A 24,691-nucleotide genomic window follows, 5' to 3' on the forward strand; every position below is an offset into this window, starting at 1 on the left:
TAATTGGAGCATTTAGTTCATTTACATTTAAGGTTAATATTGTTATGTGTGAACCTGATCCTGGCATTATGATATTAGCTGGTTATTTTGCTCGTTAGTTGATGCAATTTCTTCCTAGTATCAATGGACTTTACATTTTGGCATGTTTTTGCAATGGCTGATACCTGTTGTTCCTTCTTTCCATGTTTAGTGCTTCCTTCAGGATCTCTTGTAGGGCAGGCCTGGTGGTGACAAAATCTCTAAGCATTTGTTTGTCTGTACAGGATTTTATTTCTCCTTCACTTCTGAAATGTAATTTGGCTGGATATGAAATTCTGGGTTGAAAATTCTTTTCTTGAAAAATATGGAATATTGGCCCCCACTCTCTTCTGGCTTGGAGAGTTTCTGCTGAGAGATCTGCTGTTAGTCTGATGGGCTTCCCTTTGTGGGCAACCCGACCTTTCTCTCTGGCTGCCCTTAAGATTTTTTCCTTCATTTCAACTTTGGAGAATCTGACAATTACATGTCTTGGCTTTGCTCTTCTTGAGAAGTATCTTTGTGGCGTTCTCTGTATTTCCTGAATTTGAATGTTGGCCTGGCTTATTAGGTTGGGGAAATTCTCTCGGATCATATCCTGCAGAGTGTTTTCCAACTTGATTCCATTTTCCCCAGCACTTTCAGGCATACCTATCAGACATAGATTTGATTTTTTTCACATAAAGCCATATTTCTTGGAGGCTTTGTTCATTTCTTTTTACTCTTTTTTCTCTACGCTTCTCTTCTCCCTTCATTTCATTCATTTGATCTTCAATTGCTGATACTTTTTCTTCCAGTTGATCGAGTCAGTTACTGAAGCTTGTGCATTTCTCATATAGGTCTTGTGTTATGGTTTTCATCTGTATCAGTTCTTTTAAGGTCTTCTCTGCAATGATTATTCTAGTTATCCATTCATCCATTTTTTTAAAGGTTTTTACTTTCTTTACACTGGTTACGTAGTTCCTCCTTTAGCTCTGAGAAGTTTGATTGACTGAAGCCTTCTCTCAATTCATCAAAGTCATTCTCCATCCAGCTTTGTTCTGTTGATGGCAATACTACTCATCTTAAAATATCAAAAGGAAGAGAGACTTTCCATACAATTTCACTATGTAATAGTCTCTTTAGTAGCCGTTAAAACAATAGAATCTTGTTCAAAATGAAGCCAAATTATTCTGAGTATGTGCAAAACCGCACTGATACTGTCAGTAGACTTCTTCATGTTCTTGTGTTTATGTAGAATGTGTGAAATACAGTTAAGCTGAGTAAATATTTTTTTGTGTAAACTATGAATTAGAACAACAAATTTCAATGTAAGTTCAACAAATTTCAATACAAGCTCATATGGATTTACATTATTTTGTGTTTTCTGAAGTGTTTTCTTCATTTCCACAAAATATTTCTAACCATTAACTGGCTGGTAAATCTCTGAAAAACAAATTTTTATTTGACAAAGTAAATTTTAAAAATATTTTTATTTTTATTTATATTTTTATTTTTTGGTCACAGGAAGAAAGAAATCTTGCATCATAACCTTTCTTCCTGGAATAAGCTGAAGTAGTCTCATCTATCAGGTTTTCCAGCTTCAAATCTCAGATACAACTAATCACTTTTTCCCTTCTTTCCTTTTCTAGCAAACTTCCAGAAACAAAACAGACAACATTTCATGATAACAAATATCACAGTTGCCACACAGGCCAGCAGGAACCCAATCACATCCAAAGAGTGATACTGGAACCAGGTGAGGTCATGGGCTGCAGGCCGAAGGTGTTTAGCTCCTTTGTGGCGCATGACAAATTCAATCCAGAAGACTGCTCGATCCAGGGGCTTCACTGGTTGATCATGTTGAATTCTTGATAATTTCATAACATTCTCTTTATATCTGAAGGATAAAAATAAAGATACTGATGTTGCAGGAAGAGACTTTTACAAACCCCCTCAGACACCGAGTTAAAGAAGGAAGGGGTTTATTCATTTGGGAGCATCAGCAAGGCTCCTGTCTCAAGAACTGCGCTCCCCAAGCGAGCTGTCCCTTTTAAGGGCTCACAACTCTACAGGTGTCCACATGAGAGGGTCGTGATAGATTGAGCAAGCAGTGGGCACGTGACTGGGAGCTGCATGCACCAGTAATCAGAACGGAACAGAAGAGGACAGGCATTTTTACAACGCTTTTCCATAAAATGCCTGTAATCTATAGAGAAGATAACCAGTTAGGTCAGGGGTCAATCTTTAACTATCAGGCCCAGAGTGTGGCACCAGGCTGTTTGCTTGTTCATTTCATTTCTGCCTTTTAGTTTTTACTTCTTTTTTCTTTAGAGGCAGAAATTGGGCATAAGGCAATATGAGGAGTGATCTCTTCCCTTGCTAACACTGAAAGTAAGTTAATGTGTCTGTGCATATCAAGTTTATGAAAGGCTTTTAAAGTGCCAAACAGTTCAAAGTAAATGTCAATGAATTGACATATAATTTGTGTACTTTAATTTGAGTCATCATAGAAAGTTTGGCTTTTAAATTGGACTTTTCTCATTGACAAATATTTTCTAAAGTAGAAATTGAATGTTAGGTGAGAAAGTTAATTTTTTTTGAAGCAGAGAAAATATAAGGCATTTTAATTTGCTTTTAATTGTTTAATTTTAAGTTTTTTTGGGTACAGATTAAGTGTATATAATTATGGGGTATATGAGTTGTTTTGATACAATGTGAAACTATCACATCTTGAAAAATAGGATATTCATCCCTTAAACATTTGTCCTTTGTATTATGAACAATTCAATTACATTGTTAGTTCTCAAACAGACATATGAGAATGTGCTCAATATCATGAACCATTTTAAGTGCTGTAAGAAAGATCGTGAAAATGCAATATGAGAATTATCATCTCTAAGTTCCTAAAAGTAATTGTGTCATGGTGAGTGACATTCCTCATAGCTAGCCACTTTGCTTCTACATTACTGTTTTGTCTCCTACTGTTTCCCACCCTGTAGCCAGAATGATTTTTTGCAATTAAAGTCAGTTTATAGCACTCCCCTGATTAAGACTTTTGCCTGGCTTCTCATTATTTAAAGAATAAAATCCAACTCTGTTATTTGGTCTACAGAACCCTACATTGTTTGACACTGGCAAGCTCTTTTCCTAACACTTTCCCCCTGCACACTGTCTTCTAGATTGGCCTTCTCTTTTTTTCTTTAAGCTCCCAAAGGTGTTCTCATCTTAGCACCTCACACATTTTTTTCCCTCTCTCCTGTTCTTGGAGTATTCTCTCTTGCTACAACCCCAGGCATGCTTCACTCCCTTTCTATGGCTTCCTTCTTATGTTACTTCTAAGAGAGGCTTTTACTGACCACACTATGATGGAACCTCTAGGATTTTCATCATTTTCTGTGCTTATTTTGCTATTTGATTTCTAGAGTTTTAAAATGCATTATATATCTCATGAAATAAACATTTAAGTATTAAATACAAAAGATAAATATACGTACACTAAGTGAATAGTTCAAAAATGTAAGATCATCCTGAACATTATTTTGAGGTGAAGATATCTACTTACCTACTGTTCAGATCGTGGTATAGGATATCACAACCTGCCTAGAATCATTCTCTTTTTCTGATCCATTTAGTCACTACTTTTGTCCTCCAATTAAGTTTTAGCCTGACTTTGAATAGCATACATTAGTTTTGCTTGTTTATGTAATTGAATCATATAATATGTACTAATTAGTGTCTTTTATTAATGTAGCAGTTCTTCTGTAATTCCACTGCTGTGTAGTATTTTGTTGATTGAGAAAGCACAGATTGTTTCATCATTTTGTGATTAATACATATTTGGGTTGGTAATAATTTTTAGACACTATTGATAATTCTGTCATAAACATTCTTCTAGATGGTATTATATTTATATATTTATACATATCTCTTGGTTATATAATTGAGAGTAGAATTGCTGAGATAAAAGTAGATGCATAATTATGATCCAGTTCTTGACTCTAACATTTTATGAAGTGTATTTTTTTATCTCTAAAATGTAAAGATATGTTAGCTATAGTTTTTATAACCTCCCTTACTTCCACTATGACTGCATCACACAGTTTCTATGACATTAAATCTTATTATATTTACTAAGTCTTGAGAATTACCCACCACATATCACATCAAGTAACTATTCAACATGCTCTAAGAAAATGTGTCTTCCAGTTGATATATATAATACATATATGTGTATTGTATATGTACACATGTTCATGTGTGTATCACTTTACATTATAAGATTCCATTTGTTAATTGTGCTCTTCAAATGTTTTATGTCTTTACCCATTATTTGCTCTTTTTTTTTAAGTCTGTTTAGATTGAATAAAAGTATTCATATAATCACATTTATATCTACCAGCTTGCTTTATATATATTTTTTCTATTTGTCCAAGTTGGTTTGTGTTTCTTTTCAATTATTTCCTATCTTCTTTAAAAGTTTTTTTTATCATTCATTAACCTTCTTTTTTTGTGATGAAGTATTTTTAAAGTATTCCTTTAGATGATACCCTCCTTATTTAAAAGCATTATTGATAGTAGTTATAAATGCTGAATCGATGGTAGCTGGACGCTGCAAGGAATTTTGCACATTGATATCTTTGGGTGTGAAAAAATAAAATATTAAAAATTTAACTTAAAATTGTATTTTTTGTGTTTCAAAGACCATCATCAAAAAGGAAAATTTAGTGCACCAATAATGGGACAAAATATTTAAAAAGTATATATCTGACATGACTCATTATATATAAATAGTTCCTAAAACTTAATAAGGCAAATAGCAAAGTTTAAAAATGTTCCAAGGATTGTAGTAGACATGTTTTCAAAGAAGATACATGAATGATCAGTAAGCACATATAAGGATTCTCAATGTCTTTAGCCATAATGAAAATGCAATCTGATACCAGTATGAGAGATCATTTTACACCCACTAAGAAGGCTTTAACAAAAAGACAGATAATGACACGTTTGGCAAAAGTATGGAGGAATTGTAACCACGTTGTACTGCTGGTGGTAGTGATGAATGAAACAAGTACTTTGGAAGAGAGTTTAGCAGTTCTTCATAAACATACAGTTCCCACATGAGCCAGCAATTCCACTTGTAGTATCAACTCAAAAGAAAGGAAAACAGTTTTATGCAAAAACTTGTGTAGCAATATTCCTAGTAACCACAACTGGAAACAATCAAAAGGCCAATGAACTGAGAAGTTAACAACTAAAATATGACATATCCTTACTGAAAAATATTAAACTGCTATAAAAAGAAATGAAGTATTAAAACACACAACAACATGAATAAAACAAACACCATAAAAAACAACAAAAAGTTAAGCTAGGTGAAACATCATTTACACAGCACCCTAAACTGTATAATTGCATTTATATGAAATTTCTCTAGAGAGAATAATCTCTAGAGAAAGGAAACAAGTTAGTGTTAGACTAGGGCAGAGTCGTCATAGGAAGTGAGTTCTGTGTCATTGCAGTTTCTTTTGTGCTGATAAAAATGTTCTATTATGGGATAATGATGGCTTCATGGCTCTGTAAACATAGTAAATATATTTGGAGTTTATACCACAAAGAGGAGGATTTTATGGTATCAAAATTAAATCTCAATTTCAAGTCCATTACAATAATGATAATAATAAAAGTTAATTTTTCAGCAGGAAAATCATCATGTTCTGAGGCATTTTAGATATTTAATTAAAATATTTATTATATTATTTCATTTATTCCTCCTTTCTACTATGGATTCATTATGTCAAAATTTTAAGAAATGTATTTTTTGGAACTGAGTGGCGCTCACAGCAGCTCAAGGAAGCCTGCCTGTCTCTGTAGACTCCACCTCTGGGGACAGGGCACAGCTAAACAACAACAATGACCACCACAACAACAACAACAATGACGACAACAACAACAACAACAACAACAACAAAAGCAGCACAAACCTCTGCAGGCGCAAACGACTCTGTCTGACAGCTTTGAAGAGAGCAGTGGATCTCCCAACACGGAGGTTGAGATCTGAGAAGGGACAGACTGCCTGCTCAAGTGGGTCCCTGACCCCTGAGTAGCCTAACTGGGAGACATCCTCCACTAGGGGCAGACCGACACCACACCTCACACAGTGGAGTATGCCCCTGAGAGGAAGCTTCCAAAGCAAGAATCAGACAGGTACACTCACTGTTCAGCAGTATTCTATCTTCTGCAGCCTCTGCTGCTGACACCCAGGCAAACAGGGTCTGGAGCGGACCTCAGGCAATCTCCAACAGACCTACAGCTGAGGGTCCTGACTGTTAGAAGGAAAACTAACAAACAGGAAGGACACCTACACCAAAACCCCATCAGTACGTCACCATCATCAAAGACCAGAGGCAGATAAAACCACAAAGATGGGGAAGAAGCAGGGCAGAAAAGCTGGAAATTCCAAAAATAAGAGCGCATCTCCCCCGGCAAAGGAGCGCAGCTCATCGCCAGCAACGGATCAAAGCTGGACGGAGAATGACTTTGATGAGATGAGAGAAGAAGGCTTCAGTCCATCAAACTTCTCAGAGCTAAAGGAGGAATAACGTACCCAGCGCAAAGAAACTAAAAATCTTGAAAAAAGAGTGGAAGAATTGATAGCTAGAATAATTAATGCAGAGAAGGTCATAAACGAAATGACAGAAATGAAAACCATGACACGAGAAATTCGTGACAAATGCACAAGCTTCAGTAATGGACTCGATCAACTGGAAGAAAGAATATCAGTGATTGAGGATCAAATGAATGAAATGAAGCGAGAAGAGAAACCAAAAGAAAAAAGAAGAAAAAGAAATGAACAAAGCCTGCAAGAAGTATGGGATTATGTAAAAAGACCAAATCTATGTCTGATTGGGGTGCCTGAAAGTGAGGAGGAAAATGGAACCAAGTTGGAAAACACTCTTCAGGATATCATCTAAGAGAACTTCCCCAACATAGTAGGGCAGGCCAACAATCAAATTCAGGAAATACAGAAAACGCCACAAAGATACTCCTAGAGAAGAACAACTCCAAGACACATAATTGCCAGATTCACCAAAGTTGAAATAAAGGAAAAAATCTTAAGGGCAGCCAGAGAGAAAGGTCAGGTTACCCACAAAGGGAAACCCATCAGACTAACAGCAGATCTCTCGGCAGAAACTCTACAAGCCAGAAGAGAGTGGGGGCCAATATTCAACATTCTTAAAGAAAAGAATTTTCAACCCAGAATTTCATATCCAGCCAAACCAAGTTTCATAAGTGAAGGAGAAATAAAATCCTTTACAGATAAGCAAATGCTTAGAGATTTTGTCACCACCAGGCTTGCCTTACAAGAGACCCTGAAGGAAGCACTAAACATGGAAAGGAACAACCGGTACCAGCCATTGCAAAAACATGCCAAAATGTAAAGACCATCGAGGCTAGGAAGAAACTGCATCAACTAACGAGCAAAATAACCAGTTAATAGCATAATGGCAGGATCAAGTTCACACATAACAATATTAACCTTAAATGTAAATGGACTAAATGCTCCAATTAAAAGACATAGACTGGCAAACTGGATAAAGAGTCAAGACCCATCAGTTTGCTGTATTCAGGAGACCCATCTCACATTCAGTGACATACATAGGCTCAAAATAAAGGGATGGAGGAAGATTTACCAAGCAAATGGAGAACAGAAAAAAGCAGGGGTTGCAATACTAGTCTCTGATAAAACAGACTTTAAACCATCAAAGATCAAAAGAGACAAAGAAGGCCATTACATAATGGTAAAAGGATCAATTCAACAGGAAGAGCTAACTATCCTAAATATATATGCACCCAATACAGGAGCACCCAGATTCATAAAGCAAGTCCTTAGAGACTTAAAAAGAGACTTAGGCTCCCATACAATAATAATGGGAGACTTTAACTAGGATATCCAGGAATAGAACTCATCTCTGCAGCAAGCAGACCTAATAGACATCTATTGAACTCTCCACCCCAAATGAACAGAATATACTTTCTTCTCAGCACCACATCACACTTATTCCAAAATTGACCACATAATTGGAAGTAAAGCACTCTTCAGCAAATGTACAAGAACAGAAATTATAACAAACTGTCTCTCAGACCACAGTGCAATCAAAATAGAACTCAGGACTAAGAAATTCTATCAAAACTGCTCAACTACATGGAAACTGAACAACCTGCTCCTGAATGACTACTGGGTACATAACAAAATGAAGGCAGAAATAAAGATGTTCTTTGAAACCAATGAGAACAAAGATACAACATACCAGAATCTCTGGGACACATTTAAAGCAGTGTGTAGAGGAAAATTTATAGCACTAAATGCCCACAAGAGACAGCTGGAAAGATCTAAAATTGACACTCAAACATCACAATTAAAAGAACTGGAGAAGTAAGAGCAAACATATTCAACAGCTAGCAGAAGGCAAGAAATAACTAAGATCTGAGCAGAACTGAAGGAGATAGAGACACAAAAAACTCTCCAAAAAATCAATGAATCCAGGAGTTGGTTTTTTGAAAAGATCAACAAAATTGACAGACCACTAGCAAGACTAATAAAGAAGAAAAGAGAGAAGAATCAAATAGACACAATAAAAATTGATAAAGGGGATATCACCACCGACCCCACAGAAATACAAACTACCATCAGAGAATACTATAAACACCTCTACGCAAATAAACTAGAAAATCTAGAAGATATGGATAATTTCCTGGACACTTACACGCTTCCAAGACGAAACCAGGAAGAAGTTGAATCCCTGAATAGACCAATAGTAGGCTCTGAAATTGAGGCAATAATTAATAGCCTACCAACCAAAAAAAGTCCAGGACCAGATGGATTCACAGCTGAATTCTACCAGAGGTACAAGGAGGAGCTGGTACCATTCCTTCTGAAACTATTCCAATCAATAGGAAAAGAGGGAATCCTCCCTAACTCATTTTATGAGGCCAACATCATCCTGATACCAAAGCCTGGCAGAGACACAACAAAAAAAGAGAATTTTAGACCAATATCCCTGATGAACATCGATGCAAAAATCCTCAATAAAATACTGGCAAACCGGATTCAGCAGCATATCAAAAAGCTTATCCACCATGATCAACTGGGCTTCATCCCTGGGATGCAAGCCTGGTTCAACACTCGCAAATCAATAAACGTAATCCAGCATATAAACAGAACGAAAGACAAGAACCACATGATTATCTCAATAGATGCAGAAAAGGCTTTTGACAAAATTCAACAGCTCTTCATGCTAAAAACGCTCAATAAATTCGGTATTGATGGAACATACCTCAAAATAATAAGAGCTATTTATAACAAACCCACAGCCAATATCATACTGAATGGGCAAAAACTGGAAAAATTCCCTTTGAAAATTGGTACAAGACAGGGATACCCTCTCTCTCCACTCCTATTCAACATAATGTTGGAAGTTCTGGCTAGGGCAATCAGGCAAGAGAAAGAAATCAAGGGTATTCAGTTAGGAAAAGAAGAAGTCAAATTGTCCCTCTTTGCAGATGACATGATTGTATATTAAAAAACCCCATTGTCTCAGCCCAAAATCTCCTTAAGCTGATAAGCAATTTCAGCAAAGTCTCAGGATACAAAATTAATGGGCAAAAATCACAAGCATTCTTATACACCAGTAACAGACAAACAGAGAGCCAAATCAGGAATGAACTTCCATTCACAATTGCTTCAAAGAGAATAAAATACCTAGGAATCCAACTTACAAGGGATCCAACTTACAAGGGATGTAAAGGACCTCTGCAAGGAGAACTACAAACCACTGCTCAGTGAAATAAAAGAGGACACAAACAAATGGAAGAACATTCCATGCTCATGGATAGGAAGAATCAATATCGTGAAAATGGCCATACTGCCCAAGGTTATTTATAGATTCAATGCCATCCCCATCAAGCTACCAATGAGTTTTTTCACAGAATTGGAAAAAACTGCTTTAAAGTTCATATGGAACCAAAAAAGAGCCCACATTGCCAAGACAATCCTAAGTTAAAAGAACAAAGCTGGAAGCACACGCTACCTGAGTTCAAACTACGGTACAAGGGTACAGTAACCAAAACAGCATGGTACTGGTACCAAAACAGATAGATAGACCAATGGAACAGAACAGAGTCCTCAGAAATAATACCACACATCTACAGCCATCTGATCTTTGACAAACCTGAGAGAAACAAGAAATGGGGAAAGGATTCCCTATTGAATAAAGGGTGCTTGGAAAATTGGCTAGCCATAAGTAGAAAGCTGAAACTGGATCCATTCCTTACTCCTTATACGAAAATTAATTCAAGATGGATTAGAGACTTAAATGTTAGACCTAATACCATAAAAACCCTAGAAGAAAACCTAGGTAGTACCATTCAGGACATAGGCATGGGCAAGGACTTCATGTCTAAAACACCAAAAGCAATGGCAGCAAAAGCCAAAAGTGACAAATGGGATCTAATTAAACTAAAGAGTTTCTGCACAGCAAAAGAAACTACCATCAGCATGAACAGGCAACCTACAGAATGGGAAAAAAGTTTTGCAATCTAGTCATCTGGCCAAGGGCTAATATCCAGAACCTATAAAGAACTCAAACTAATTTACAAGAAAAAAACAAACAACCCCATCTAAAAGTGGGCAAAGGATATGAACAGACATTTCTCAAAAGAAGACATTCATACAGCCAACAGACACATGAAAAAATGCTCAACATCACTGGCCATCAGAGAAATGCAAATCAAAACCACAATGAGATACCATCTCACACCAGTTAGAATGGCAATCATTAAAAAGTCAGGAAACAACAGGTCCTGGAGAGGATGTGGAGAAATAGGAACACTTTTACACTGTTGGTGGGACTGCAAACTCGTTCAACCATTATGGAAAACAGTATGGCGATTTCTCAAGGATCTACAACTAGAAACACCATATGACCCAGCCATCCCATTACCTGGTATATACCCAAAGGATTATAAATCATGCTGCTATAAAGACACTTGCACACGTATGTTTATTGCAGCACTATTCACAATAGCAAAGACTTGGAATCTACCCAAATGTCCATCACTGACAGATTGGATTAAGAAAATGTGGCACATATACACCATGGAATACTATGCAGCCATAAAAAAGGATGAGTTTGTGTCCTTTGTAGGGACATGGATGCAGCTGGAAACCATCATTCTTAGCAAACTATCACAAGAACAGAAAACCAAACACCGCATGTTCTCACTCATAGGTGGGAACTGAACAATGAGTTCACTTGGACTCGGGAAGGGGAACAGCACACACTGGGGCCTATCATGATGAGAGGGGAGGGGGGAAGGATTGCATTGGGAGTTCTACCTGATGTAAATGATGAGTTGATGGGTGCTGACGAGTTGATGGGTGCAGCTCAGCAACATGGCACAAGTATACATATGTAACAAACCTGCACGTTATGCACATGTACCCTAGAACTTAAAATATAATAATAATAATAATAATAATAATAATAAATGTATTTTTTATATTCTCTATATCCTTTTAAAAGTATTTTTGTGTAGAAAATTATTTCACTAACTGGCTATTCATTAGACATATGGGTTTCAAATACAATTTTTAAATAACTAATACAAAATAAAAGCAGATTTCAGTTTGGTTAAATCATTTAAATTCTTTCAGAATTACTCTCTTATAAAAAGGATGAAACTCACACTCACTATTGACAAGAGAAGCTATGTATAAATACCACCTAGTGAAAAATATTGTTCTACTCACAAAGGATCATTAATTACTGTCTTCAGTGCATTCGCCAAGTCTGTACTCGACATTGTGTCGAAGTCCAATCTAACAGCTGCTCCTTTGGTCTTCATGTGAGCAATGTTATCAGGCTGATCGGCAAACAATGGAATGCCCACCATAGGGACCCCATGGTAGATCGCTTCGTAGATGCCATTGGCTCCACCGTGAGTTATAAAAGCTCTGGTTTTTGGATGACCTAGGATTGCATGAATTTTAGCAAAATTATTCATAGGAATAAAATGAGATGCACAAGGAAAGGCTCTGAAAGTGACAGTGTTTTCTAGATAACACATTGAACTAATTTGCTATTACTTTTCAGACTTCAGAGGAAAAACACGTACTTGTGCTGGGTATGCAAGTGAAGGCTGCATGGTGTGTGTGACTTCAGACTGCAGAACAATACAAGAGTTCCAGTTGGACTAATGAAAAAGTGCAATCTAGATTTTTTAAGTGTGCAATAAAGAAGACAGCAAGAGATGGGCATGATGTGAACTGCTGTTTTAAGTGCAGTCACAGAGTGTGATAGGTGGGGTGTGCAAGGCAGCAGGCAGTGGGTTGTTCGTGGTGCTAGGATTGAGGAAGGACAGGTCACACTTCATCATGATGTCATCACTTTAAGATTAAGATTAGCAATTTAATCATTCAGAAAATACAGAATCACTGGTGATAGAAAAGCTATTATTTTTGGTGGCATTTGAAATAACCCTGCAGGAGAGGAAACAACAGGTGTAAAGTTGTAGAAATAGGAGACAGAGAGATACCTCAGGAAGTTATTGAAAAGTTCTGTGAGATGTAGTAACACCTGAAATAAAGATTCTTGCTGATTCTGACCATAAAGAATGTGAGTGTATATCATAAAATGCCAATAATTATAGCGTATTCTTTTTCCCCTAGGACTGGTAAATAAATATAAAGAAGTTACATTTTGTTTTTCCTAATCATATATTCAAAAAGCTTGTTTCATGATTAACTCTTAACACTCTAAAGTGCTGTTACTAATATATCCAGTATTTGTTCACCGGAGTCTTACCTAGAAGGTCATTCTGGGGTATCCACTTATAGAGCCGAGTATTGAGGCCTAAGGTATCCGGTTTTTTCCCATCAAATCTCCACAGAACCTGTTACAGTAAAGAAAATATCTTATTCCATGAGTGGAATTCAAAAGTTATGTAATGTTAGAACTGTAAAAGGATAAGAACGAGATCAAGGGATGTTAGTAAATGAGAACTACTCAAAGACTGATATAAATAGAATACTCACATTTAATTTTCTCAACTTTTATAATTAGTTAGGCACATAAGGAAATAATGATTTTCCAAAATAATACCTTAGAAAAAATCGGATTATCAATGAAAAGTTCAAGTATTTAAAAAATTGTTACACTTTTTAGAAGAAACCTACGTGCAGCCAGCCATCATATGAGAAAAAAAAAAAAAAAAAGCTTAACATCACAGATCATTAGAGAAATCCGAATCAAAATCATGATGAGACAGCATCTCACACCAGTCAGAATATCATGCTGTGGGCGAGGTTGTACAGAAATGGCTTGCTCATACTCTGTTGGTTGGAATGTAAGTTAGTTCATCCATTGTGGAAGACAGTGGTGATTTCTCAAAAACCTAGAGGGGAAAATACTATGAAACCCAGCAACCCCATTACTGGGTATGTAACGAAAGGACCATAAATTGTTCTTTTGTAATGACCCTTGCACAGGTATATTAATTGTAGTACTATTTACAAGAGCAAGGACATGGAATCACCCTAAATGCCCATTGATTATGGTCTGAAGAAAGAAAATATGGTACATATACACTACTGAATATAAAAAAAAGAACAAAATTATGTATTTTGTAGGGATACAGAAGGAGCTGGAGACCATTATCCTTAGCAAACTAGCAATGGGATGGAAATAAAAATATGGCCTATCCTCACTTATAAGTGGAAGATGAAAGATGACAACATGTGGACCTATAGACAGGAACAACATACACTGCTGTGTATTGGAGGCTGGAGGGTGGGAGGGGAACGAGGATCAGGAAAAATAATTAACTGATATTAGCCTGAATATCTGGGTGACGAAATGATCAGTACAATAAACCCCCATGACACAAGTTTACCTATGTAAAAAAAACTGTACACGTACCCTTGAACTTAAAATAAAAGCTAAAAATAAAAGTGCAGCACACCAAGTCTTTGCTATTGTGAATAGTGCTGCAATAAACATACGTGTGAATGTGTCTTTGTAGCAGCATAACTTATAATCCTTTGGGTATATACCCAGTAATGGGATGGCTGGGTCATATGGTACATCTAGTTCTAGATCCTTGAGGAATCTCCATACTGTTTTCCATAATGGTTGAACTAGTTTACAATCCCACCAACAGTGTAAAAGTGTTCCTATTTCTCCACATCCTCTCCAGCACCTGTTGTTTCCTGACTTTTTAATGATCGCCATTCTAACTGGTGTGAGATGGTATCTCATTGTGGTTTTGCCCTACAACTTAAAGTATAGTAATAATAAATAAATTAAAAAAAAATGCAGCACACCAACATGGTACAAGTATACATATGTAACAAACCTGCACGTTATGCACATGTACCCTAGAACTTAAAGTATAATAATAATAAATAAATTTAAAAAAAATAAAAATAAAAAATAAAAATAAAAATATTCTAAGAAATGTATAAAAATTTTAACTATTCATTATAATTCTAGTGTAAAAAACTAATTTCATAATGACCTGCGTGCTTCTTTTCTTTTATGTATTTTATATTAGTTTTCATCTTCCAAATTTAATTTGAATGTATTCATTTCTTTTTGAGTAATTTGACAAGTAGTTCACACGTACCTGCTTGTGTGTAGGTTATAATGTTAGAGCCTGTTGTCCCTTGATTGACAAAATAGCAAGAACATAAATAAGCTACTTATAAGAAAGAGATTAATGCTGCAAGGGTAGTATGTATAACTTAATTGGAATTATAAATTATCAAGCACTACTTCCAAAATAAATTTCAAGTGACCATTTTTGACACAAATTTAGAGTATTATCAGTGTTTCTAACTTTGGGTACTTTTTGGCATAGAAATGAGGAACCTGGTGGTATCATGAATAAAAATACAGCTGTTGAATAAACTCAAAATTGTAGTTTGCTGAATTTGGTCAACTGATTATTAACACTGAGACAACGTGCTACAAAGCTTTGACAACAGTGATTAATATGTTCTGCTATAGCCAAGACATTTTATGTTTAAGTTACTAATTTTGAAACTGTGTGGGTACTTGGACAAGTTGTCTGTCAGCCTAGGCTGTTCTTTCTCTAAATAGTACCCTGAACATTACTCAGATACACCTCTTCAAAAATGTACAGGAAGTACAAGAGGCTGGATTACACAGCAAGCCTAAACTGCATGATGTATGTGAGACTTTTTGAAATACCTGCTATTGTTATTGTGCTAGTGAAGTTACCTATTAAAATGTAACCTTTTCTGATAACACCAGTAGTGTGTACAGTGTCCTCAGGAATTCTTAAACGAAAGGGTCAAATGACAGGGGGAGAATTTGGTGGTATCTCTTACCTGACCCCAATATCATGGTAATACCAAAACTTCACCTACATTTCTTGAATAAATTTATTCCTGATTATGCTATTAATGCCAAATTTATTATCAATGAACAACACCCTCTGTATTATTTTAGCATTGTTCACGTATATTTTTGATTTTGAACTAATATCTGAGATAATTAGTGCTTACTCAACAGCTAAATTTTTAGTCAGGATGTTTCTTTTTTAATTTTTCATATCCATAAAGTTTATTTTAAAAATGTATAAAAGTAACTATATGGGAATATTTATTAATATACTTAAAAAGTTTGTTCCATAAGTTGAAGTAAAATACATTAGCAATATCTTCCAAACTCCATCTTTACAAAAATAAAACTTCTAGATCCTGAAATGTACTACAGTGGAGTCTATAGTTTAAAATTTTTTTTTTTTTTTTGAGATGGAGTCTCACCCTGTTGACCAGGCTGGAGTGCAATGGTGCAATCTTGGCTCACTGCAACCTCTGCCTCCTGGCTTCAGGTGATTCTCCTGCCCTAACCTCCCAAGTAGCTGCGATCACAAGTGCATGCCAACATGCCTGGGTCACTTTTTGTATCTTTAGAAGAGATGGGGTTACACCATGTTGGCCAAATTGGTCTCGAACTCCTGACCTCGTGATCCGCCCACCTTGGTCTCCCAAAGCACTGGGATTACCAGCGTGAGCTACTATGTCTGGCCTATAGTTTACACTTTTAATCACAGGATTGGAATTCATTTTCCTTACTCCCCTGCTCCCCACATGTGGCAGTTATTATTCCTAAATTAACGACATTCAATCGTGTTATACTACCACAGATCTTTAAATAAAGTATATACCGCATAATTACTAACAGAGGCAATCTTCTCCACTTGTCAAGTATTTTATATAAGCATCTGACTTAAAGTGCAAATAGAAATATTACATTCCATAATTGTAAACATTCACCAAGAGCTTCCAGAGTACGATAAGTAATAGAGATGGCCCAAGAATCAGTCAAGTGTTCTTCACTCATTGGATACTGCTGAGATTAGGAAAACTGTTCTGAAGAAAATGATCCTAAGTCTTACTTGTATTTCTACAAGGAAACAGTTCTGGATACACATTTTTTTATGAAAACACCTGAAAGTCATTCTAAAGACTATATTAAGCACCATTTTCACTTACCTGAAATATATTGAGTTAAATTCAGCACTATGTATGAGTGTTAATATCAGAAATTAAAAATAACTCTGGGTCTGAGGTTGCCTTTGGTGGATACATATGGAGCAGTGAGTTCCCACTGATGCTAATAGAAACCACTTGTGCATACCAAGGGTAGGAACTCCCCCAGGGCCAAATGCAACCTCTAAGTCTGAGGCACAACTATGACTTCTGTCGGTGGATGCTATACAAGCATATTTAAGGTTATATTCGGCTATAAAGAGTTCAATCTACTCTTTAATATTCTTTCCATGTAGATCACATACACAATTCAAAATTTTATGGGACAGGAGGTGAAAAGTCTCCAAACACTTTTTTAATACCTTTCTCCATACAATTTATTGTCCGCATATTTACATAGGGGAATGTTCATACTTAAAAACATTTTTTTTTTTAAATGCAACCACAATTTTCAAACTTATCACTGTTTCTCCAGGAATATCCTTGTTCTAATTTTTCAACTTTTGGCCAACTTCACAGTTGTCAGAAGTTTCTATAATTGGATTACTTACAAACTTTAACTGCCTCTTTCAGTAGTTTTCCACACCAGTAAGACACTTCATCTTACCTTTTGTGGGATCTGGGCAAGGGCTGATGCAATTACGTTGGCCCTTTCTTCTTCCATGTTAGTGACCATTGACCCCAGAGAAAACACCACAACACCATTTTCTCCAGAGCTCTGTACAAACTCTTCCATTTCCTGTGAAAAAAGAATTTGTTTCATCACAAAAGAGTAACAGCACAGCAGGCCCTACTGAAAGAATTGGGACAAATTACTAAAGAGAGAAAATCAGGTATTTTGAGTAATCATTGGAGTAAATAATATTTTCTAACTGACTCAATCACTCAGGGTTTTTGCAATTAGATACAAAATGTGAGATAGGTAGACGCTGCTAAGGATATTTGTGTAACTATGTGTGTATATGTATGTATTTGTGTGCATGTGTGTAAGGGAGAAAAGAAATGGAGCTATTACATTGTAGTCAGGGAGATAATGTTAAAAATATTACACACAAACTCTTCTCTTATAATACTAAAATTACTAATATACATTCTTGGAAAGTGGCACCACTCAGCTTTAATTCTACATTGTCGTTCTACTAAATCACTTGTGTTGATTTCAGGCAGGTTTTCTGTAGGATTCTTTTATTAGGAAGCCATTAGTGTTTACTTCCCTCACTACGAGCTCTGAGGATAAGCTGCTCACTGTTGGGATAACTTTATATCTACATTTATGTTTCTCTACAAAGCTTTATACTTCACTTAAAGTTTGTCAGAGTTTTCTGGTAGTTTTTGAAAAACTAAACAAAAATAAAAGCTGATGGTTAAGAACCACTGACATTCTGGAGTCGGGTATTGTAATTTGGAATTTCCGTGAATTAGTCCAGGAGTCTTATTTATAATACAGAATTGTACACTATACAGTTACATAGTTAAATGAGCATATTTTCAGGTTATTGTTTAGGTGGAGCACCTATTGACCTGAAATCACACTGTTAAACTAATGTACTATTTATTACTGCATATGAGGAACTCTCATCATCACTTTGTTGTGTCTCAGAGGCAGCACTTGCATCAGAATAGAAGAGGCCACCAGACCTTTTTGCAGGGGAGATCTTGTCTCTCTTTTGAGTAGCTCATTCACACCACATTACAATCCTGGTGACGATGTGCTTGGCTGCAATCGGTTGTGAATTATTCTGACTCTTTTTCTCCAATGAATGCCAACATTTAAACTTAAATACTTTCAGATTTAATCATTGTGGTAAAACTTTTCCTTATGGTTCTTAACAAAACAAAGAAAAAATGTCCAAATGTTAACTGTGCAGACCACATATTACAGAGCATTTTTAAAATATGATTTTTAATCTTAAGGTAAGAGTCATTGTACTGCTATTCCAGGTAATACTTGGGGCATCTAGGTATTGTGTGTGATTGCCATTGACTGTAGCCATATTTACTGTAACTGGTGTTCAGTGTTTCACCTCACTAGCTTGATGCCAAGAGCCCTGTTTATCCATGCAGTGTTGAAGGAACCTAACCTCTGTTTACAGATTCATCACGGATATGGACTGGTTGTTTCTTCTTCTGTGATAACATCGTAAAAATAATATAAGATTAATGTAAGAAATTTTATAAAAGCATGAAAAATTTTTTTAAATAAAATTTTCCTAAAATTTTTATGTTGTGATATTAGTTATGTAAAATATGTTTTTTTCATCATGGCTTTTGTCCTATTTATATAGCTCAATGTACACATGTGACACTTATTTAGAAAATGTTAATCTTATTGTGTAGGCATTTTCCTCCTGCAAAAACTTGTCATCTTGTTACGTTTATCATTTTCTAACTCCCTTTGTTTGTATTACAGCTGACAGTGTAATTGAATATTTCATTGATAAAATTATTGTAATGCTATTGTATGCACACTGTATAAGTTTTTAATCATTCCTTCATTTAAGATGTTGGACTACTTCCAATGCTAATTTCATGCATATTTTCCATAATGTCGAATAGGTGTACCTTAATTAATTTTTTTCTCTGTATGATTTCATTTGAATATAGTATAAAAGTTATAGCAATATTCATTTTTAAACACCTGATACATTTTGTTGTGTATTATCCTCTTATGTAGAAATTATCTGAGAATCTAATATTTAATTGAAATGAAAGCAACCTGGGTTAGCAATTATTTTACATAATAAACAAAGAACTGGTTTCACAACCACTGACTTGCATTCAAATCTTTCTGCAAATTAGTAACAACAGCTAATAGTAGTAATTATCACTATTGTACTACTAGTCATCCTTTTTCTTGTCCTTCTACAAGTCCTACTCTCTTCCCCTTCCTACTGACTCTATCGGTTTCCCCCAGTGTGAGTGGGAAAATCTTTCAAGAGTAGGGCAGGGTGGCATAGATTTTTCATTAGTCTTACCTCAGCTTTTGTCTCTTGAGAAAGTTATCATATAAAGCCCATGCAATTTGCATTCAATATAGATATTGAGTTTTAACAAAGGAATAAAATCTCAGTTTTATGTGGACAAAAATTATCTTTTAAGAGATTACTTAATAATGTAATAAAGAATGCTTGCTTTGTACACAGGTTTTAAAAGTGTGATATGAATTTAAAATATATGAGTTTATTGTGTTCTTTCATAAAGAATATAATCTTATATGCCGACAGAATTTTTTTGGTATTGAAACTAAGAACACTATTCAGATACAAGTGGTATAAATTATTTGGTCTTTATTATACATGCATTGTTCATTATCTCTGTGCTTCTCTGTCAGGCAGCTATGATGTTAAGACAAGTTGGCACAGGGAGCTTTAATGAGTTACTTGTCATACAACAAAAATCATCTGCTTTCATAGGGTATGTTTATGCTGTAATATGTAAACCCCTGGGGTCTCAATGAAGAATGATTTAAATGCTTTAGTAAGATCAAATGAAACTGAGTTTGTCTGCAAATATTACAGGAACACGTTTATTTTGTTGAGGAAGTGTTTTAAGCTGTGATACTGGTGAAGATCCTCATTGCCTATGAGAGAATTTTAGAATTTTAACTAGCTCATTGCAGTGGGAAGTCAGGGACCCCAGAGGGAGGGACTGGCTGAAGCTGTGGCAGAAGAACATAAATTGTGAAGATTTCACGGACATTTTTTAGTCCCCAAATTAATACTTTTATAATTTCTTACACCTGTCTTTACTGTAATCTCTGAACATAAACTGTGAAGATTTCATGGACACTGATCACTTCCCCAATGAATATCCTTGTGATTTCCTATGCCTGTCTTTACTTTCATCTCTTAATCCCATCATCTTCTTTGTAAGATGAGGAGGATGAATGTCGCCTCAGGACCCTGTGATTGTGTCAACTGCACAAATTGTTTGTAGAGCCTGTGTGTTTGAACGGTATGAAATCTGGGCATCTTAAAAAAAGAACAGGATAACAGCGATGTTCAGGGAACAAGAGAGGTAACTTTGAACTGGCCACCAGTGAGCTGGATGGAAGAAAGCTATATTTCTCCTCTTTCATAAGCAAATAGGAGAAATATCGCTGAATTCTTTTTCTGAGCAAGGAACATCCCTGAGAAAAGCATGCGCCCTGAAGGTAGGCCTATAGACAGCCCCTTTTTAAGGCATTCCGTCTTTTATGGTCGAAGCCTAAGGGATGAAATAAGCCCCGATCTCCTATAGTGCTCCCAGGCTTATTAGGTGGAGGAAAATTTCCATCTAATAAACTGTGGTCAGATAGGTTATCTGCTCTCAAACCCTGTTTCCTGATAAGATGTTATCAATGACAATGCCCAAAACTTCATTAGCAATTTTAATTTTACCTCATTCTTGGTCCTGTGATCTAGCCCTGCCTCCATTTGCTTTGTGATATTTTATTACCTTGTGAAGTCTGTGATCTCTGTGACCCACATCCTATTTGTGCACTACCTCCCCTTTTGAAAATCGCTAATAAAACTTGCAGGAACATCACGGATCCTGATGGCATGTGATATCTCCCCCGGACACCCAGCTTTAAATTTCTCTCTCTTGTGCTCTTTCTCTTTATTTCTCAACCCAGCCGAGACACTTAGGAAATAGAAAAGAACCCACGTTAAACATCAGGAGCGGGTTCTCCTGATAGCTCATCTGACTGTCAAAACTGATAAACTGATATGTCTAGTTTTAATCAAGTCCACATGGTGTCTGTCAACTATGACTTTGCAAGATAATATAATTTTGATGTACTGAAAAATCTGGCTCTATTAAATGAAGAATGATATCTCAAGTGACCTGCACATGTTAAGTAATTAGTACTATTAGTAATATTAGCAAAATAACAATAATTACAAAATAAATACTATCTCTGAGTAACTGACTACAGGTCAGAGACATTTCAAGTGTTTTTCTGTGTTAATATTTTTCCACACAACACAACATAAATTTGTCGCTATTTTTTAAATGTAGGTATCATTATTTCTATCAACATACTCGTCCACTTCTCCATCATCTGTTACCTGAATCCATGCAAAATTTCCTGAATGGCTGGCTCTTTATTCTGACCCTCCTGCAATTTAATCATTGAATATCTTGAAAGCTCTTCTTAAAGAAGAGAATCTTTTCATATAGCTTTCTTTCTTAACTCTTTTTCACAGTTTTTCAATGTGCTTAAAAAATATTTCAACTCCTAATATGTATCTGGCTCTAATTTGCCTCTCAGCATCATCTGATTCTTAGTCTCTCCCTGCAAATAAAACCTGAGGACTTGAGAACTATCCTGATGACTTTACCTGCTTTCCTTCTTTTGTCTATCTCTCCTCATCATTCTTTTACTTATTCCTGTGTATTGTTCAGCTCTCATCTTAGTAATCAGTGACTCCAGGATACTTTCTATTATCTCCACTGATGCTTTCTTGTCATTGGGTTTTTCCTTGAGATAATAGTTTTTATATAATTTTTATTACTTGCACATATTCTATCTTTTGAAGTAGAATGTAAGGTATGTGGGGACAGAAACTGAGTCCATTTTTTTTTTCACTGAAAATTGTGCACTTACCTGTGTTTTGTGCTAATCCCTTTGTAAATATTATTTGAATGAATGATCAATACCTTCTTAGGTGTTAAATAATGAAGACTTTAATACAACCAACTCTATTTTTGAAGTCTTCTTAGTATTCCCCTCTATTAGTAGTACTCATAAAACTCACATACGTGTGATGATATCACTATGTACATGAGTTCTAATTAGTATCTGCTTTACCCCACCCACTTCCCATCTTTCTTTCAGTGTAAGTGAAACACTCTGAATGAAGACTGTAGAATCATTTCTACTGAAACTTCAAAGCCAACAAAATAAAACCAATGACAGTATGTTTACCTTAGGTAGGGGTTTGGCAGGTTTGCAGTGGAGTCCTCCAACAAAATCAACATTTGGTAAGAGTGGATGTGGAAACTGAAAATTCCAGGAGTTTCGAATAAGCCATATGTCAGCTTTCCCCATTGTCTCAGATAATGTAGTGGGTCTTCCTGACAAGAAAAAGAAAAGAAAAGGTGGATGACACAAGATAATTACATTAGGTTATTTTCTGAAAGGGGTTAGAAAAATGAAGGCAAAAGTATAGGCAAAAGCATCAGTGCTTTGAAAAATATATGCATATGTTCATTTACAGACATAATTTAATTTATGTATTTTTTATTTTGCCCATGAATATTTATAAGAAAATAGTAGGAGAATTGTGAGGTTAAGTTACATCTCTAATGTCACATCAGTATACTCACAATCATAAATAGTTATTAAAATAAGCCATAGAGAATTAAACACCAATTTCTTTTCTTTTTAAAGCTTCAATAGTAGCATATGGACATTTAAACAACTCTTTGAGCTCCATATTCAATTAATTCTACTGTACCTATAAAAATACTTTTCTAAGAAATAGTCTAGTTTACACAACTCATTAAGCCAATCCTTTTATCTTTGGTTCTTCAAGTGAACTGTGGACTATGTGGAGAGTATGGATGAAAACTTTGTACTCTTTTAGATTCAAGCTAAGATCTTAATAATATTATCTTTAAGTAAATATATTTGCAAATTATAGCTAGAAATTTTTGAGAAATTATTGAAATAAAGATTTGTACTCAACCTTAATCTGTCTTATATCTTTTAATAAAGAGACATAGTTTGAAAAGCAACTATGTAGACATAACAACCTTCACATTCCAATAAGATGATTGGTCTCTAAATGAATGATTTCCAATTCTTTAATGAAAGAGTATAGAAACATTAGAAACTTCAAATTATCTTTGATGATTTTTGCATCAGAGATATAGACATTCTCTCTCTCTACTGTGAAGGAAAACTTCTGGTAACATGGGAATATCGTTTGATTTCTAAATAAGAAAACTAAGCTTTACAGAAAAAATAATTTTGGCAGTTATATAGATAGTTGTAGAAAAATGTGTAACTACTCATTCTAAATCTATGCATTCAGTAAGATGTTATTTGATGGGTTTTACAGATTTTAAGATGTAAAACAATGTATACTAAAACAGATGAGTAATTACTTAAAGTCTTAGAGGCACTAATACATAGGTTTATGATTTCCTGGGGTTTTCTGTGTGAAACATGGCCACACAGTTTTAACTAACCCTGTAATTTAAGCTTTTCTATAATACTTGTGAGATTGATAGATCATCCTGTATTTTCGTTTTATAAATTCACTTACCAAAACCCCACTACCCTGACTTTATGGCTTTATATAAGCTCTGCTTCAAAGAGACAAATAAGTTACAGATTGAAAAAAAATACTTACCTAGAACTTCACTATAAAACTGATCCCACTTCTTCATGTCATACATTTGGAAATAAAAGTCAAAAGAAAGCATATAGATCATATTTTTTACCCTCTCCATGAAAGTCATTTGATCACTTAATTCTGACATAACAACAGGTACGTAGGAGGGAGGGAAAAGAAATCCTCCACAATGCTTTTCAAAAATGTAGCCAGGAGTGAAGCGGAGACTGTACACAAGGGGTATGTTAAATAGCTCAGCCAGCAGCTCACTACAGGGAAAAATAGCATCTGCAAAAACGACGTCAAATCTTGACTCTTGTAGTTTCTTCATTAATTTCTTATTTGAAACTACATCTTTACAGAAATTTCTAGTTATGTCACCAAACCTCCACATGATTTCTTGCATTTGTGAAAAATATAACCAAAATGTATCTTTTGGAAGTTCTATCCATCTCTTAACCTCTTGCATGGAGATATTCTCAAACTCAGTTTTAGTTAAAGATGTAGGAAAGACTTCAATTTTAAGAGCAGATGAGTTGTTGGGATCAAAAAGAATGGAAGCTGAAGATGCCAGTACAGTCACCTCATGACCTCTCTGGACAAGCTCTTCCAGGATTGTCTTCATATTCATCCAATGGCTATATTCTGCTGCCCACACCAGCACCTTTCCACAACTCCCAGAGCTAAAGTAAAAGCTCAGTTGTATTAGCAGAATTACTGAAGTCCATTTCACAGACATCCTGGTGCAATGCAATGCTTGTTTTCCAGTTGCTGATCCTTTCTGTCATTTCTC

General features: G+C 35.5%; 1 protein-coding gene across 1 annotated transcript; it reads right to left on the bottom strand.

The window, feature by feature from the left end:
- Positions 1–1,468: 1,468 nt before the first annotated feature.
- Positions 1,469–24,691, bottom strand: LOC105463620 (UDP-glucuronosyltransferase 2B9). The gene is made up of 6 exons (XM_011710828.3): positions 23,917–24,691; positions 22,485–22,633; positions 17,181–17,312; positions 12,861–12,948; positions 11,807–12,026; positions 1,469–1,894 (listed from the first exon to the last, which is right to left on the bottom strand). Exons 1-6 carry the CDS (start codon positions 24,635–24,637, stop codon positions 1,615–1,617), a joined length of 1,590 nt encoding a protein of 529 aa, XP_011709130.2. The 5' UTR covers positions 24,638–24,691; the 3' UTR covers positions 1,469–1,614.

This window comes from Macaca nemestrina, chromosome 3 (assembly GCF_043159975.1).
Source record: "Macaca nemestrina isolate mMacNem1 chromosome 3, mMacNem.hap1, whole genome shotgun sequence".
In the NCBI taxonomy this organism is placed as follows: domain Eukaryota; kingdom Metazoa; phylum Chordata; class Mammalia; order Primates; family Cercopithecidae; genus Macaca; species Macaca nemestrina.

Bases quoted from the DNA above. Each gene is read 5' to 3' on its own strand.
- LOC105463620 (XM_011710828.3), bottom strand. From the start codon at position 24,637: ATGTCTGTGAAATGGACTTCAGTAATTCTGCTAATACAACTGAGCTTT. The intron at 12,949-17,180 runs GTAAGATGAAGT...TTACTGTAACAG, and splicing joins TTGCCCAGATCCCACAAAAG to GTTCTGTGGAGATTTGATGG. The intron at 1,895-11,806 runs GTGAGTAGAACA...TTTATCCTTCAG, and splicing joins ACAGTAATTAATGATCCTTT to ATATAAAGAGAATGTTATGA.